At 46.2% G+C, this 16,414-nt stretch overlaps 1 protein-coding gene across 1 annotated transcript; it reads left to right on the forward strand.

Moving 5' to 3' along the window:
• Nucleotides 1-1,346: 1,346 nt before the first annotated feature.
• Nucleotides 1,347-11,436, forward strand: LOC144491154 (autism susceptibility gene 2 protein-like; the record flags this gene model as incomplete). Its single annotated transcript, XM_078208831.1, has 5 exons — nt 1,347-1,418; nt 2,572-2,713; nt 6,647-6,724; nt 9,292-9,355; nt 11,343-11,436. Coding segments are annotated over 5 exons (450 nt in total), but the record flags the coding sequence as incomplete, so codon positions are not given.
• Between the last annotated feature and the right edge of the window lie 4,978 nt (nt 11,437-16,414).

The following is a 16,414-nucleotide window of genomic DNA, read 5'->3' on the forward strand; positions in this document are numbered from 1 at the left end:
ACATGAGCTTTGATAGTTGCACTTAAAAGTGCCACTCTCAGATGTAGCATTGCAGTGTGACATTGCATTGTCTGTCTCCGTTTGAGAATTGGCAATTTCACCGTGTGAATCATTCATTCAGCTAGACCATTAGATCTAGGATAATGAGGAGAAGGAGAAGTGGAATGATCGATATTTCACTTCTCGCACATAATCTGAAGTGGCTTGCCAATCAATTAGGCACCATTATCCATAATGATTTCTTTAGACACACCAAATCAACTGAAAATATCACTGAGCATGTGCGCAACAATTGTACTTGATGCCGTGCGCAATTGTCGAATAAGGAGGTACTCGATAAAGTAGCTGACGATGACGTCAGCGTCATAGATATGGAAGAGGTCAGATGCAGTTTTGGACCAAGAATGGGTCGGAACTTCATTCCAGCCCACTTCCTGGTCATTCCCCTTTCCTGACTGAACTACCCCTGTACTGGTCCTCTCATCATGCAACCCTATTCACCTGAAAGGACTCGGCACTGTGTCTCGAAGGCTTTTCTGTGCAGTCACCATACTGCGGTTTCAACACTCCGAAGCGACTGCAATGCGGTCTGACCAGAATGTCATGCCATGTAGCATAATCTAAGGCTGTTCACCATGCTGTGCTTGTACTTCAACTTTTTGCCACACTGCTTCATCACTGCTAAGGATCATGTGGTGTTATTCTGATATAAAGGCACCAATTGCTTATAAAGGAGTGTGTGTTCATTTATTTAGACTAGGCTCATGGGAACAGTAATACATGGATAGCAAGCTCGAAGACATCAGCAGCAGAGCTGTGTGTGTGAGCTCTGCTAAAAAGCAAAAGTGAAACTAAGACTGGATCACATGACACACTTCCCTTCTAGGGATGTCATGCTGCTATCCCTTAAAGGCATATCAATGCAACAATTGGAGCGATTCAAACATAAAGTTAACGGGACAGTGGGCATGGATTTGGAGGCCCCAACATGTTCAAGGAGTTTGGAGAAGAAAGTGAAGTTGGAAATGGGGTGGTAGTTTACAAGGATGGTGGAGTTGAAGGATTTATTTGAAATCCGGGATGATGGCGCCAGATGTTAAAGGAGAGAGAAGCAAGAGCTGAAGAGAGAGAACAATGAACAATATTGGCTAATATGGAGAATAGGGGTGCAGGGAAAATTGGGTGTTCAGCTTAGTGGAAATAAGGCCAACGGAGTTGGATACAAGACCTAAGAGTGCAGGCCTCAATTTGCAGGCCCAAGCTAAAGTTAGCACTGGTTATGAATTGCATGTGGTCTCTTGCGATGAATATTGTAGATATGATCTTTAACTTTTTGTATTCGACAGAAGCCTGGCAAATGGTGTGCCATGCATGTCCACATAGCATGGCAGATATATCACCACCAGCAGAAAGTCAAGGTCAGTCTCTGTTCAGGATTCCATGAATGTTGCATGCGCACTCCTGAAAGCTTTAACTGTTCATGTGTTCACGATTGCTGTTGGGGAGGAAGCTACAATGGGCAACCTATGAACCATGCAAGCATTACATTATGAAGACCGCCTAATCAAAAGGTTTAGATGATATAAGCCATGCAAGTCAAGCAACTTATCAAATCAACTGCAGTCTAAACTTCTCACAGTTGTTTCCCTGCTTGGTACCTTGTTGTAACGAATTGCTACCCTGTTAAATTTCCCTGTTATTGTGTTTGCCAGTTCTCTGCAAAGTTTATTACCACTTTCCCGGACTGGTTCTGCAACTCATTTGGTGGTGAATGGCATTCAGTGGTGGTAGCACTCATAGAATCCAAATCATAGCATCCCGTGCAGAAGGAGGCCATTCAGCCCATCGAGTCTGCACTGACCATAATCCCACCCAAGCCCGATCCCCATAACCCCATGCATTTACCCGAGCTAGTCCCCGTGACACTAAGGGGCAATTTTAGCATGGCCAATCCACCTAACCTGCACATCTTTGGAGTGTGGGGGGAAACCCACGCAGACATGGGGAGAACATGCAGACTCCGCACAGACAGTGACCCATGCCAGGAATCGAACCTGGGTCCCTGGCGCTGTGAGGCAGCAGTGCTAACCACTGTGCTGCCCACATTCCAGGATGTAAGCTGTGGCATCTCAGCACATTGCAAATTTTTTTTTTTCCACACTGTTCCCTGAATCTTCTGTTACTCACCACTGTATTCCAACAAATGCTGCATTATTTCATCTCCAGGAACCAATCCAGCCCAATATAATGGGTATAAAGTCATAATGAACCCAGATAAAATTAGTTTGGACAATCTCGATCCAGTCCCTCGGCGGGACTGGAAGATCCTGCCAGCGGGAAGGGCTGGAAATCCCTGCCCAACATTCTTTCGTAAATAAAAGCAGAACATGCTGGAAACAATGAGCAACTCCAGCAGCACCAGCAGAGAGAGAAATTCGAGTTGACCTTTCAGTTGGTCATTGCCAGTTTTAATGAGAGGCCCCGGAATTTAAAAATGGGGAAACTGTACGAGGTGTGGTGAAACATAAAATGAACAGGCTTTCATGGTGCTTTTTTTGTTGCCTCTTGCAGCAACAGATGCAGTCCGATCCGCACAAGCTAGACTTTGGCTTGAAACCGGAATTCCTGAGCAGGCCACCAGGCCCCAGCATGTTTGGAGCTATCCACCATCCCCATGAGCTGGCCCGTCCCGCAACCCTCTTCTCCACAGCTGGTAAGGAATAGAACGCGATAGTCTTGGTCATTCCCCTTGGGAGAGAAGGATTGTCTTTTATCCACGCTGCCAAACGGGACAAACCCACCAGCAGTTTTCCCGTGCTGCCAACATTTTCTGTTGTCATCTGCACAAATATCTGAATCCACTAGATGGCAGTCTTCACATTCAGTGTGGAAATGCTTTGGGTTGTGTTCTGACCAACATTTACCCAGAACATAACCGGCTGCTGTTCAGAGAAGGCGCAGATTTAGTCAGTCTTTGCAGATAAGAAGGGAGGCCACCTTTACAAGCGTTCCCTACATTTCCTTAAATAAATTATGCTTAAAACCGCACACTTTCAGCAAAGCCTGTGTTAATGGTCAGAATGTGGAATTATAAATTAGGAATGGAGTTCAGGATAACTTTAGGCTCCTCAAGAGAAATCTTTCTAATATGTCACGGCAGCGATCGCACTTCAGGAATATTCCCTGATTGCAAAGTGCTTCGAGATGTCCTGAGGTTGTGAAAGATGCTATAGAAAGGCAAGCTCTCTCTGTTATCTTTGATTAGGAAGGAATAGAATCCAGATAGTACTTTTAATCCGGACTACAAAGAACAAAGAACAATACAGCACAGGAACAGGCCCTTCGGCCCTCCTAGCCTGCGCCGCTCCCTGGTCCAAACTAGACCATTATTTTGTATCCCTCCATTCCCACTCCGTTCATATGGCTGTCTAGATAAGTCTTAAACGTTCCCAGTGTGTCCGCCTCCACCACCTTGCCTGGCAGCGCATTCCAGGCCCCCACCACCCTCTGTGTAAAATATGTCCTTCTGATATCTGTGTTAAACCTCCCCCCCTTCACCTTGAACCTATGACCCCTCGTGAACGTCACCACCGACCTGGGGAAAAGCTTCCCACCGTTCACCCTATCTATGCCTTTCATAATTTTATACACCTCTATCAAGTCTCCCCTCATCCTCCGTCTTTCCAGAGAACAACCCCAGTTTACCCAATCTCTCCTCATAACTAAGCCCCTCCATACCAGGCAACATCCTGGTAAACCTCCTCTGTACTCTCTCCAAAGCCTCCACGTCCTTCTGGTAGTGTGGCGACCAGAACTGGACGCAGTATTCCAAATGCGGCCGAACTAACGTTCTATACATCTGCAACATCAGACCCCAACTTTTATACTCTATGCCCCGTCCTATAAAGGCAAGCATGCCATATGCCTTCTTCACCACCTTCTCCACCTGTGACGCCACTTTCAAGGATCTGTGGACTTGCACACCCAGGTCCCTCTGCGTATCGACACCCTTTATGGTTCTGCCATTTATCGTACAGCTCCTCCCTACATTATTTCTACCAAAATGCATCACTTTGCATTTATCAGGATTGAACTCCATCTGCCATTTCTTTGCCCAAATTTCCAGCCTATCTATATCCTTCTGTAGCTTCTGACAATGTTCCTCACTATCTGCAAGTCCTGCCAATTTTGTGTCGTCCGCAAACTTACTGATCACCCCAGTTACACGTTCTTCCAGATCGTTTATATAAATCACAAACAGCAGAGGTCCCAATACAGAGCCCTGCGGAACACCACTAGTCACAGGCCTCCAGCCAATTCCCTTTTCTTTTCTGTAACTTTCATGGCTTTTCTGTGCACCTGTGAAGGATACGATGCACAAACTGTCACATTTTTCACTACAAGTTTCTATTTTTATTACAAGTTTCTATGTCTAAGTCCGCAGTGGAAACTGCTGGGGTAAACTTGACACGTTTTAATTACACCCTCCCATGCTCATCCTTCTCCTCGCCACGTGTTGAAGCCCTGAGGAGGCAGTTAATGCCCACTTAAAGTCCTCACCCGCCTCCCCAGCATTAACCCCAGTGGCTGACAGGTTGAGGCTTCCACTTTCTTTCCATCACGTGGTTGGGCGGGACTTTCTCCCTTTCTTGCCACCTGCCATTGGTGTGAGTTGGAAGGACTTACAGGATTTTTTAAAACCCACATTTTGAATGCACCTTCCTTGGCCATCAAGTCCTGGGGTGGGACTCGTACCCGGAGCTCCTGGCTGAATAGCAGGAACTCTGCTCACTGCGCCACTGGACCGTGATATGATCCAGTGTACTCACCCTTTATTCATCCCTCCATGAACTGAAGAAAGTAAGTTCAGGTGATGATCCCCGTGATGAAATGTCAATGTTTGCAGTTCCCCAGAACCAAAAAGGAAGGCATTTTTCCCCAGCTCCTTAATGCGGTGTGAACTCCCACAGTCAATGAAGACGATTTGATTTCCATCATGTTCCCCTTTGGGATAAATCTGGATTCAAATTAGGCTCTCGGCAGAAACATCCTGATAACAAACTGAACAAATCACTGTGTTTCAGTCTCCCAGTACGGAATGTAGCCCACCGGAACGCTGCACTCCCCCCGGAACGCTGCACTCCCCCCCCCCCCCCCCCCCCCCCCACTGGAATGATACGGCCCTGCTGTGCTTGCACTGAATTGTCTCTCTCACACATTTCAAATTTCAAATCTTATAAATACAACCATTCATCTCCGGGCAGAAGCAACATCATACAACAATTTAGTTTGCTAACAAAGCGGTTTACTTCATCTAATCAGAGTAGGGCCAGCCCCATACGTTACATACCCGGGTAACCAGCAATTCCCAAATCCTCAAATGCTAAGCAGCATTTCACATTCAAATTCCCACTCTATTCAGCTCCACTTTTCAATGGTTCGCCCCACAACAATATTACCAATTTCACATCACCAATTGTACTTGTATCGCACTTTTAAAGCAATGAAACTTTCTAAAGTGGTAACATTTAGGCCCATGTATCATCTTACCTCTCTCCCTAACCTGCTCACCAGCACTGCCTGTCCTCATGCTCCCCATATTTCTCCACGCCCCCACCCCTTATAAACGCCCTGCCCCCTCCCCTCATATACACCCTGCCCCCTCCCCGCATATACACCCTGCCCCCTCCCCTCATATACACCCTGCCCCCTCCCCTCATATACACCCAGCCCCCTCCCCTCATATACACCCGGCCCCTCCCCTCACAGACACCCTGCCCCTAATTTTCAGATACACCCTGACCCTCTTTCCCAGTTTCCCTTTATTTCTCCTCTCTGCTTCTTTTGTCTTTCTCTTGCCCTTTCTCTATCCGCACTATTTCTGATATTCTGTTTTTCTCTTCCTGTTTGTCGACTCCTTCCTATTTCTGTTAGTTTCGCTTTCTCTATTCTTTGACTTACTCCTTCACCTATTCCTATCCCTCTTACTCTGTCTCACTATCTTTCTTTCACTCACGATCGATGTCTCCCATTTTTCTTTGTCGCTGCCTGTCTCCTCCCCTTCTTTCTCCATTGGTGACTCCGTTTCTCCATCTGTTTTTGTATCTCTTTATTTCTATTTCTGCTTCCTTTGGTTCCCCCCATTTATTTGTGCTTCACTCAGTCTTTTTCTCCGTCTCTCTCTTCGAAGTGTGTTGCTCTCCGGGGGGTGGGGTAGGCAGGATCAGGATATTGAATTTGATGATCAGCCATGATCATAATGAACGGTGGAGCAGGCTCGCAGGGCCTATTCCTGCTTCTGTTTTTTATGTTTCTATGTTTAATCACCAAAGGTTCTTTTAAACTAAATATATTATACATGCAACTAACATTTCCTTGTGGGAGGTGATATTCTCTGCCAACCTGCAATCGATCGCTGGAATGAAAAGATCTTAAAAATGAAAAGCTAACTCAGCCAGTCTGGAGTTAATTTATGTGTTGCTGTGTTCCCCACGACACCATCGAGAGGCAGCTAATTAAAAAGTGCTTCACCTCATAAAGTAGCTTCGCAAATCAAACACCGAATTCCGCAGATCGCTTTGAAAGATTTAGTATGAATGACTTCCTCATCACTTTGAGGGAAATTAACTGCTCTGTCTGTTTTTAGGCACCACACATCCAACTGGCAATCCGTTCGGACCTCCGGCTCATCACAACAGCTTCTTGGGTCCAGCTGCTCATTTAGGTAATGGCGGCCTGGCTGGCCTGTGGGGAACATTTGGGTGACCAATTCACTGCCTGAAACAAATACCAGCAAACTAGCAAATGAAGTACAGTCTACTCCACCTTAAGTGTACACCATTGAAAAAAGGTCCAAATTTAGTTTAGTTGGTTATATGGTACCGCGTTAACTGTACGATCGGAATTCAGCACTTAATGGCAAAGTTCAGTGTAAATCCGTGCTCTCATTTAAATGCCATCATCATGGAATTGTGCACTAGTGGACAGGTTAACCGCTGAGCTGCCTCATATGGAGTTACTGTTGTAGACCGAAAGTGGCATTGGTAAATCATCTTTTCTTATAGCAGTGCACCTCAGAGCTCTTTGGTGAGTCCACACTCCTAATAGACGTGCAAGTAATTGTATAAAATTGATTACACAGTCGCAGAACACACATCATCAGTGATGCCAGTTGAAAAGTGCATTGGAAAGACTAGCATTGAAGGTGCTGTAAAGGGCATTGGGAATTCTGTGTTGGTGAGCGTGGGTCGCAGTGCCATGAAGGACCAGATGGTGGCGGTGTTGGGAATAAAAACTCCACAAACTCAGCAGCGTCAACAGCTGGTTTTCATTAATGCTTTCAACCGTGAAGGCGAACCTTACAAAAAAATTAAAGAGCAACGAAAAGTCCGGGAGGGTGGCGAGTACTTTTGTCTCAAAGTGTTCCCATTTTTAAAAAAAATAACACCAGGCCTATTTTTTGAAAATTAGTTGCTGAAAAGGGAAGCCTGTCAAGTAGTTCTTCAGTCTCTCCTGGGCTGTGCTGGTGACTTTAATTATGGGGAGAGTTGCCCCACCCCACCCGATGTGTGAGACCATTGCAGTCCAGTCGGTGTTGGGAAGGATTTCAAGCAAGGACTGAGAGGTTCTCTGAAACACCGAGCTCAGAAAACGTGTCAGAGCACGGTTGCCAAATGAGGCTTTTCTGAGGCTTCACCTCATGACTTGCTCCGCCCAATCACGGCACCGCGTCTTCCTGTGCCAATCAGAATGCGAGCAGACTCCATCACCTGATTGGATGGCTCCCCACATCCATTAAATATCCTTTTCTTTTCCAAGGGTGGCACAGTGGTTAGCACTGCTGCCTCACAGCGGCGGGGGTCCGGGTTCAGTTCCGGCCTTGGGTGATTGTCTGTGTGAAGTCTGCACATTCTCCCCGTGTCTGCGTGGGTTTCCTCTGGATGCTCTGCTTTCCTCCCACAGCCCAAAGATGTGCGGGTTAGATTGATTGACCATGCTAAATTGCCCCAAGTGTCAGGGGGATTAGCAGGGTAAATATTTGCGGTTATGGGTTAAGGCCTTGGGTGGGATTGTGGTCGGTTCAGACTCGATGGGCAGAATGGCCTCCTTCTGCACTGTCGGGATTCTATAACTCCAACATTTTTCCAACGAATAAACTATAAAGTGTTGATATTTATTTTTCAATGCCCATATGATTTCATAGAAATCATAGAAACCCTACAGTGCAGAAGGAGGCCATTCAGCCCATTGAGTCTGCACTGACCACAATCCCACCCAGGCCCTAACCCCACATATTTACCCGCTAATCCCTCTAACCTACACATCTCAGGACTCTAAGGGGCAATTTTTAACCTGGCCAATCAACCTAACCCGCACATCTTTGGACTGCTGGGTTGTTCCCAGCAGCGGAGAATGGGAAACTGTACTTGATCATCTCCGTGGCAACAAGAAAGTTAATATCTTCAAGTCCAAGTGAGAATAAGTCTTTCATTTGAACAGACCGTGGCAATAGCACTGAGATACCTGCTGGTGGCACTGCTGAGCTTGGGAGAATTTATTTCTCGGCAGCACTGTGATTTGCTCTGAGGATCTGTCGTTGCTTTTTACATTTCAGAATGCATTTGTGGAACATCAAAGACACAAATATAATCAAACTATAATTTTAAAAAGGCCTACTAACTCCTGTGAACTGATTTATTCGGCCGAGAGGTGTTGAGGCATAAAACAGGCATCTCGGCATATCCAGTATGGCAGATAACTCGCGTGCACCTTCTGAGTCTGAGGTTGGCCCTTTTGCCGCCATATTGACACACGTATCAAAATTTCCAACTACAGCCCACACCTGAAACAGGTGTTAGCCCCTTTGCATCTGCAAATAAAGGGTCCAATGTTTGTTTTAAACCTTCATCAAACTGGTTTGCCCAAAACGTCACACGGAGGAACCAGGTCTGCAGGTGACCTACCCAGCAGAACCAATTTTGTAGGTCTTCATGTTTGATGCAGTTTCTCAGTAGTGGACCTTCCCTTACCTCACGGCCTGTGTGCCCCAACTGCAGGTCACTGGCTTGTTGGATTGGAAGTAGGGGGTTTGGCAAATCGAGGTCAACGGTATTTACTTTTAAGTGTGTGTAACTAGTGTTATTTTATTGGTGTTTTGATTAGAAGGGCACAGAACATTGGTGTGAGTTGCCACCATGGAACAATGCTTTAAGTTTATTTATTAGTGCCACAAGTAGGCTGACATTAACACTGCAATGAAGTTACTGTGAAAATGCTTGTCTGCAAATCTAGTTTTTCTTTGCAAGCGAATTGAACTAGAGGCTCTGGTCAATGAAAAGAAGGAAGCAAATGTCAGGTATGGGCAGCTGGGGTCCAGTGAATCCACAGGAGTAGAGTGGGTCTAGTCGTACACTTAAAAGGGAAATCAGGGGGGCAAAAAGGGGAAATGAGATAGCTTTGGCAGATAAGGTAAAGGAGAATCCAAAGAGATTCTACAAGTATATTAAGGGCAAAGAATAACTAGGGAGAAAATAGGGCCCCTTAAAGATCAACAAGGTCATTATGTGTGGAGCCCAAGAGATGGGCGAGATCCTAAATGAATATTTCTCGTCAATATTTACCGTAGAGAAAGACATGGAAGCCAGGAAACACAAGGAAGTAAATAGTGATGTCTTGAAAAGCGTCCACATTACAAAAGAGGAGGTGCTGGAGGTCTTAAAATGTTTAAAGGTAGATAAGTCCCTGATCATCCCTATTCCAGGATGTTGCTAGGGAAGAAATTGTAGGGCCCCTCATGGAGATATTTGTATCATTGACAGCCACAGATGAGGTGCTGGAGGACTAGAGGGAGGCAAATGTTGTGCCATTATTTAAGAAGGGCAGTAGGGTAAAGCCTGGGAACTACAGACCAGTGAGCCTAATGTCAGATGTGGATAAGTTGTTGGAGGGGATTCTGAGAGACAGGATCTATATGCATTTGGAAAAGCAAGGACTGATTCGGGATAGTCACCATGGCTTTGTGCGTGGGAAATCACGTCTTCCAAATTTGATAGAGTTTTTTGATGGGGTGACCAAGAAAAGAGATGAGGGCAGTGCAATAGACGTTGTCTACATGGACTTTAGCAAGGCCTTCGATAAGGCACCGCATGGTAGACTGGTCAGTAAGGTTAGGGCATATGGGATCCAGGGAGAACTAGCCAATGGATACAAAATTAGCTTACCAATAGGAAACAGAGCGGTGGTAGAGGGTTGTTTTTCAGAATGGAGGCCTGTGTACAGTGGTGTGCCGCAGGGATCGGTACTAGGCCCACTGTTGTCATTTATATTAACGATTTGGATGAGAGTATAGGAGGAATGGTTAATAAGTTTGTAGATGACACCAAAATTGGTGGTGTACTGGACAGTGAGGAAGGTTATGGGGACTTGATCAACTGGGCCAGTGGGCCAAGGAATAGCAGATGGAGTTTAATTCCGATAAATGCAAGGTGTTGCATTTTAAAAAGACAAACCAGGGCAGGGCTTAGAGTTTATGGTAGGGCCCCAGGGAGGGTTGTCGAACAGGGAGACTTGAGGGTGCAGATACGTAGTTTCTTGAAAGTGGCGTCACAGCTAGACAGGGTGATGAAAAGGTGTTTGGCACACTTGCTTTCATCGGTCAGAGCATTGAGTACAGGAGTTGGGATGTTACATGACAACTGCACAAGACATTGGGAAGGTCACATTTGGAGTACTGCTTACGATTCTGATCGCCCTGCTATCGGAAGGATCTTATTAAACTGGAAAGGGTGCAGAAAAGATTTACAAGGATGTTACCTGGACTGGAAGGTTTGAATTATAAGGAGAGGCTGGGAACTCTTTTCCCTGGAGCGTAGGAGGATGAGGGATGACTTTATAAAGATTTATAAAATCATGAGGAGCATAGAAAGGTGAATAGCCACGGTCTTTTCCCCAGGGTAGGCAAGTCCAAAACTAGAGGGCATAGGTTTAAGGTGAGAGAGGAAAGATTTGAAAAGGACCTGAGGGGAAACTGTTTTACACAGAGGGTGATGTGTCTATGGAATGAGCTTCCAGAGGAGGTGGGAGAGGCGGGTACAATTACAACATTTAAAATACACGTGGACATGGATGGGAAAGGTTTTGTGGGATATGGGTCAAACGCAGGCAAGTGGGACTAGTTCAGTTTAAGAAACCTGGTTGGCATGGATGAGTTGGGCCGAAGGGCCTGTTTCCATGCTGTGTATCTCTATGAGGATGGGGCTTCAAGAAGCACCTAGATGGACGAATTAAGATGGGCCACAAGGCCTTGCTGATCAGTGATTATTTTGTGTTCTTGTGTTTGGTAGTTGTTTAGAGGTTACAGGTTGTGGAACAGAGAAATTCCCAATAGATTTACCAATGTCCTGTTTAAGCAGTGGACTGGTACCAACTCTGTGTTAGCGAGGGAAAGAAGTGAATGAGTTGAATACTATTGAGGATAACAATCGAGCAATATTCCTGGATTATCCAATCTGGTGGAAATCCAATAATTTCTGAAGACTGGAAATCCATGAAGAGCAGTCGAGGATGATTTCCCTCTCACCTTCCAGTGAGGATGTGTCTTCCAGCCTCTCCTTGACACCTTCCCGAAACGAGATCCAAGATTGGCAAATCGTGCGAAAGATCAACGCTTGCACCCTGCCAATGATTGACACACAATAGTAGAGAGGTAATATTCTGTACCACCACATTCCCTAGGTATGCATGAAGTACTATTAGTCCCCAGACAAAGAGAGCACAAGGAACCTACTTTGGTATGACACTGTAATAAGACTGTTGGATTCAGCCATCTGAGGCAAGCATCTCATTTTACCTGTTCTCAGTGACAACTTATGCACCACAATGTGGTGCATTGAACAGAGCAAAACACCCCAAAGCGCTCAGCAACATTTTGATACTAAGGCACAGAAGAGGCTATCAGGATAGGTGACCAAAAGCTTGGCAAAGACCTAGGCTTTAGAAGTGTCCCAAAGAGGAGAGAGAGGTAAAGATTTGGGGTGATTTAAATTGGAGATAATTAAGAGGCAAGATTTGCAGAGTGTATGGATCTCTAAGGCCTGACGGGTGGGAGAAACTGACCGATCGGGAGGGAGAAGGCCTCAGAGGGATTTGAAAGCAAGGGTGAGGGTTTTAAAATTGAAGCATTGCTAAACTGGGAGTCAATGTGGGTCAGTAAGTGCCGGAGTGAATGATGGGGGAAAATGAGACTCAGAGTCAAGAAGGGACAACAGTATTGGCTGAGTACAAGTTTTTGTAGGGTGCAAGTTGGGAGGCCAGCCAGGAGAGCACTGGAAAAGCCAAGCTTAGAAGTCATGAAGGCAAGGATGGAGTTCTCTGCAGTGGAAGAGCTGCGGCAAGGTCAGAGGTTTGGCTGCTACAGATGTGTTACGAGGCAGTCTTGGTGATGGAGTGAACAGATGGTCATTGGCAGATCTCAGGGTCAAACACAGCACCATGTTTGTGAGTCTGGTTCAGTTTTGCTCAGCTGCCCAGCATGGAAATGGTGACCAGGGAACAGAGTCTGTGGCAGGAACCAAAGACACTGGGGACGAAATTCAAGAGCACCTGAAAGGGGTACAGGAATCGTCATGCATGATTAACCCACACCGATCATTCGTGCCTGCCCATTTTGATAATTTCAGCATCAACTCAGCAGAGTTAACCGCATATTGGCTGGTTGAACACATCATAAAGGGCCAACACCATGTGCGCCATATAAAGCTAGCCTGTACTGCTGAAAGCTATTCTGCATCATTTAAAGATGCATTGTAGCTGGAGGAGATATTGGCAATCACGCAGTACATGGTTCTAGCCTGGGGAACATTGAAAATAGCACAAGATTGGAAAGGAGCAACGTTCAAGCTTTTTGGGTGCTGCATTGGAGGGTTTGGTGGAGGTTAGAAAGCTGGGTGGACGAGCAGTCACTCCAGACGCACATTCAGAGGGCACTAGGAACAACTAGCCATGAGGTCAGTGTCAGGAATCAAATCTCGAGGACCAGGATGCAGTGTGTAAGAGGTTCAATGACCTCACACAATTAGTTGAGGTCAGTGAATACATTTTCAATATGCCATCATCTGAACCACGAACCTCATTCAATGCTCAGTTCACCACACCCCTACCACTCACCCACAATCTCCATCAATCAGGACTTGTACGAAATATTCAGAGCTTCACCTTACCCTTGCACACTTTGCACTGCTCCAAAACTCATATACAAATCTCACACTGTCTGCCCACACTGTCTGCTATATAGCGGGAGGAAGCTTTTCCCCAGGTCGGTGGTGACGTTCACGAGGGGTCAAAGGTTCAAGGTGAAGCGGGGGAGGTTTAACACAGATATCAGAAGGACATATTTTACACAGGGTGGTGGGGGCCTGGAATGCGCTGCCAGGCAAGGTGGTGGAGGCAGACACACTGGGAACGTTTAAGACTTATCTAGATAGCCATATGAACGGAGTGGGAATGGAGGGATACAAAAGAATGGTCTAGTTTGGACCAGGGAGCGACACGAAGGGCCTGTTCCTGTACTGTATTCTTTGTTTGTTCTATATAACCATGAGAGCCACATTGGCCAAACAGATTCCACAACACCCACTGACACACATCCCTCTTACAGGACAAGGTGGCTCTCAGTTGCAGGCAGGTGACAGGCACACAGACATGTCCTCACGCCCATGGAGGCGACATTAATACCACTCCCATTGCTGAAGCTGTCACTGGAGGAGGCACTGAAGTCATTTGAGGATGATATTACCTTCATACCTAATCCTCCTCCTCATATCCCATCTCCCCCCTCATCCCACACTCCAGGAGATTTACAAGCTGCAGATCTAAGCACGGGACTTCTTGCTTTCCACCTCCCCCCTCCCTCCCCGCTCCTTTCAGATACTCAAGAAGTACACCCTGTCCAGGTAGTGGAGGATCAGCATGAAGCACCAATTTCACACTCACGGCAACCTGCTCAGCTGCTGACATAATGTCGAGAATAGGATAGAGGCATGATTTGCTTTTGGTGGAGCAGTAAGCTGGGTATAGGGGTGATGTGGGGTGGGGGAGTGCAGGCAAAGATAGCGCAGATGCCATCTCATCTGAGGGTGAGCTTTCCCACAATATCTGTTTGAGGGCTCAGCTGAAAATGGCGATTAGATGGTCTGCGGAATCGTGATAAGTATACACAACAAAATGCTTCGTGAATTGGGAAGCCTGCCAGAAAACCTGCAGTCAATTCCAAGGAACAATGAGGAGTCTAGCAACACCCTGACACAATGCTGTGTGCAGAATTTGGAGCTGTTCTGTCCAGCATGGAAGTGCCACCAGTTTGTACACTTGTGAACCCAACCATGCCACAACATTTGATGACCAACTTCTCAGCTTCCATTGTAGTACAGCAGCTTCCTGCCAATGTTTGGAAACTGCAGTGGAAGCTCACTGCTGTCATGCTGGGTTAGCTTTGCTACTCTTCATGCTCAGATTGCATGTCAGTGCTGTAGATTGTACTATAGGGTTCCATAAAAATCCAGCAATCTGTCCTCTAATAGAGTGTGAGGATTGCTGAGGCACCATCCCAGGACAGTGACTCCATGAAACACAAACCTGCTCTCCTCCTCCTCAAAGGCAGCAGTTGTCTTCCCGTCCTTGCCACTCCACCACTGCTGTTGCCTGTCAGCCAGACTGCCCAGAGCTCTGTCACCCATGCCGAGATGGTGCATCCACCCCCAGGTTTCTCACGGCTGTCTTTCAAGGCCATCGGCAAAGTCATTGACTGGAAACCAGCAGCCTTCCTCCAACTATGCTGCAACCAGTGGTGTGACAGTGCAGGGGAGCACTCAATCAGGCAAAGGCACAAGGAGGTCAGACACTGAGCAAAAGCACAAGGGTAATTATTGATGTGCGTATGCAATGGTCTGTGTGGGTTTCCTCCGGGTGCTCCGGTTTCCTCCCACGCACCAAAGATGTGCGGGCTAGGTTGATTGGCCATGCTAAATTGCCGCTTAGTGTCAGGGGAATTAGCACGGTAAATACGTGGTGTGACAGGGAAGGGGGTGGGATTGTGGTCGGTGCTAGCTCGATGGGCCTCTTTCTGCACTGTATGGATTCGATGATTTCATTTATAAGTCTGATTTGTAATGTTTATCTTGTGGTAATATTTATTTTTGCATTGTGGCCAAATGAATATTGTGATGCTCAGTGACAGAGGGAGGCTGTGGGACTGTTAGTGAATAGTGAAACGGTGTTTCAGTCACTAGTATCACTCTGATACATTCTTTGCAGACAGCTTAGGTAGAAAGAGATTGCCTAGTTTGCCCCCCTTCCTTCTCATTCTGCTCCTTGTCTTCACGTCCCCACTGCTCTGCTACTTGCTGTGTAGTTGGTGGTAGGGACTGTCCCCTCAAGATGGTCCAGTCATGCAGCATGCTGCAGACCATCATGATTCCTGACACCTCTGCTGGGTGCTACGGGGCTCCTCCAGAACAGTCCAGATTGCAGGACCGTCATTTCAGAATGGTGGTGGTCTGTCTGACCTCGTTTTGTGTGGCAGTATGGCTTTCATCGTATGAATGCTGCATACATGTGTGTGTGAGGATTTGAATAACAGAATCATCGGCCACCTAATCAGCAGACAGTCTTTGTCACCCAGTAGCGACCTTTTGGACAGCTGCACAATGAAGGCTTCATGACTGCTGCTAGGATACCATGGGGGATTTTAACCTACATATTGATTGGTCGACTCAAATTGGACGTGGAGGGCTTGAGGAAGAGTTCTTGGAATGCTGTCGGGATTGTTTCATTGAACAGTATGTTACAGAACCTATGAGAGAGCGAGCTATCTTGGATCTGGTTCTGTGCAATGAGACAGGTAGGATTAAGGATCTTCTTGTGAAGGATCCTCTTGGGATGAGTGATCATAATATGGTGGAATTTCTGATACAGATGGAGGGTGAGAAAGTAGGGTCCCAAACCAGTGTCCTCTGCTTGAACAGAGGGGAGTACGATAGGATGAGGGTGGAATTGGCTAATGTAGACTGGGCGAGCAGACTGGTAGGTAGGACAGCTGAGGAACAGTGGAGGATTTTTAAGGAGATTTTTTAAAGTACTCAGCAAAAATATATTCCGGTGATAAAGAAGGACTGTAAGAAAAAGGATAACCGGACGTGGATAACGAAGGAAATAAAGGAGAGTATTAAAATAAAATCAGATGCGTACAGAGTGGCCAAAAATAGTGGAGAATTAGTGGATTGGGAAAGCTTTAAAGAAAAACAAAGAACGACTAAGAAAGCGATTAAGAAAGGAAAGATAGATTATGAAACTAAACTAGCTCAAAATATAAAAAATGATAGTAAAAGTTTTTACAAGTATATAAAAAGGAATAGAGTGG

This window comes from Mustelus asterias, unplaced genomic scaffold (assembly GCF_964213995.1).
Source record: "Mustelus asterias unplaced genomic scaffold, sMusAst1.hap1.1 HAP1_SCAFFOLD_4582, whole genome shotgun sequence".
Lineage (NCBI taxonomy): Eukaryota > Metazoa > Chordata > Chondrichthyes > Carcharhiniformes > Triakidae > Mustelus > Mustelus asterias.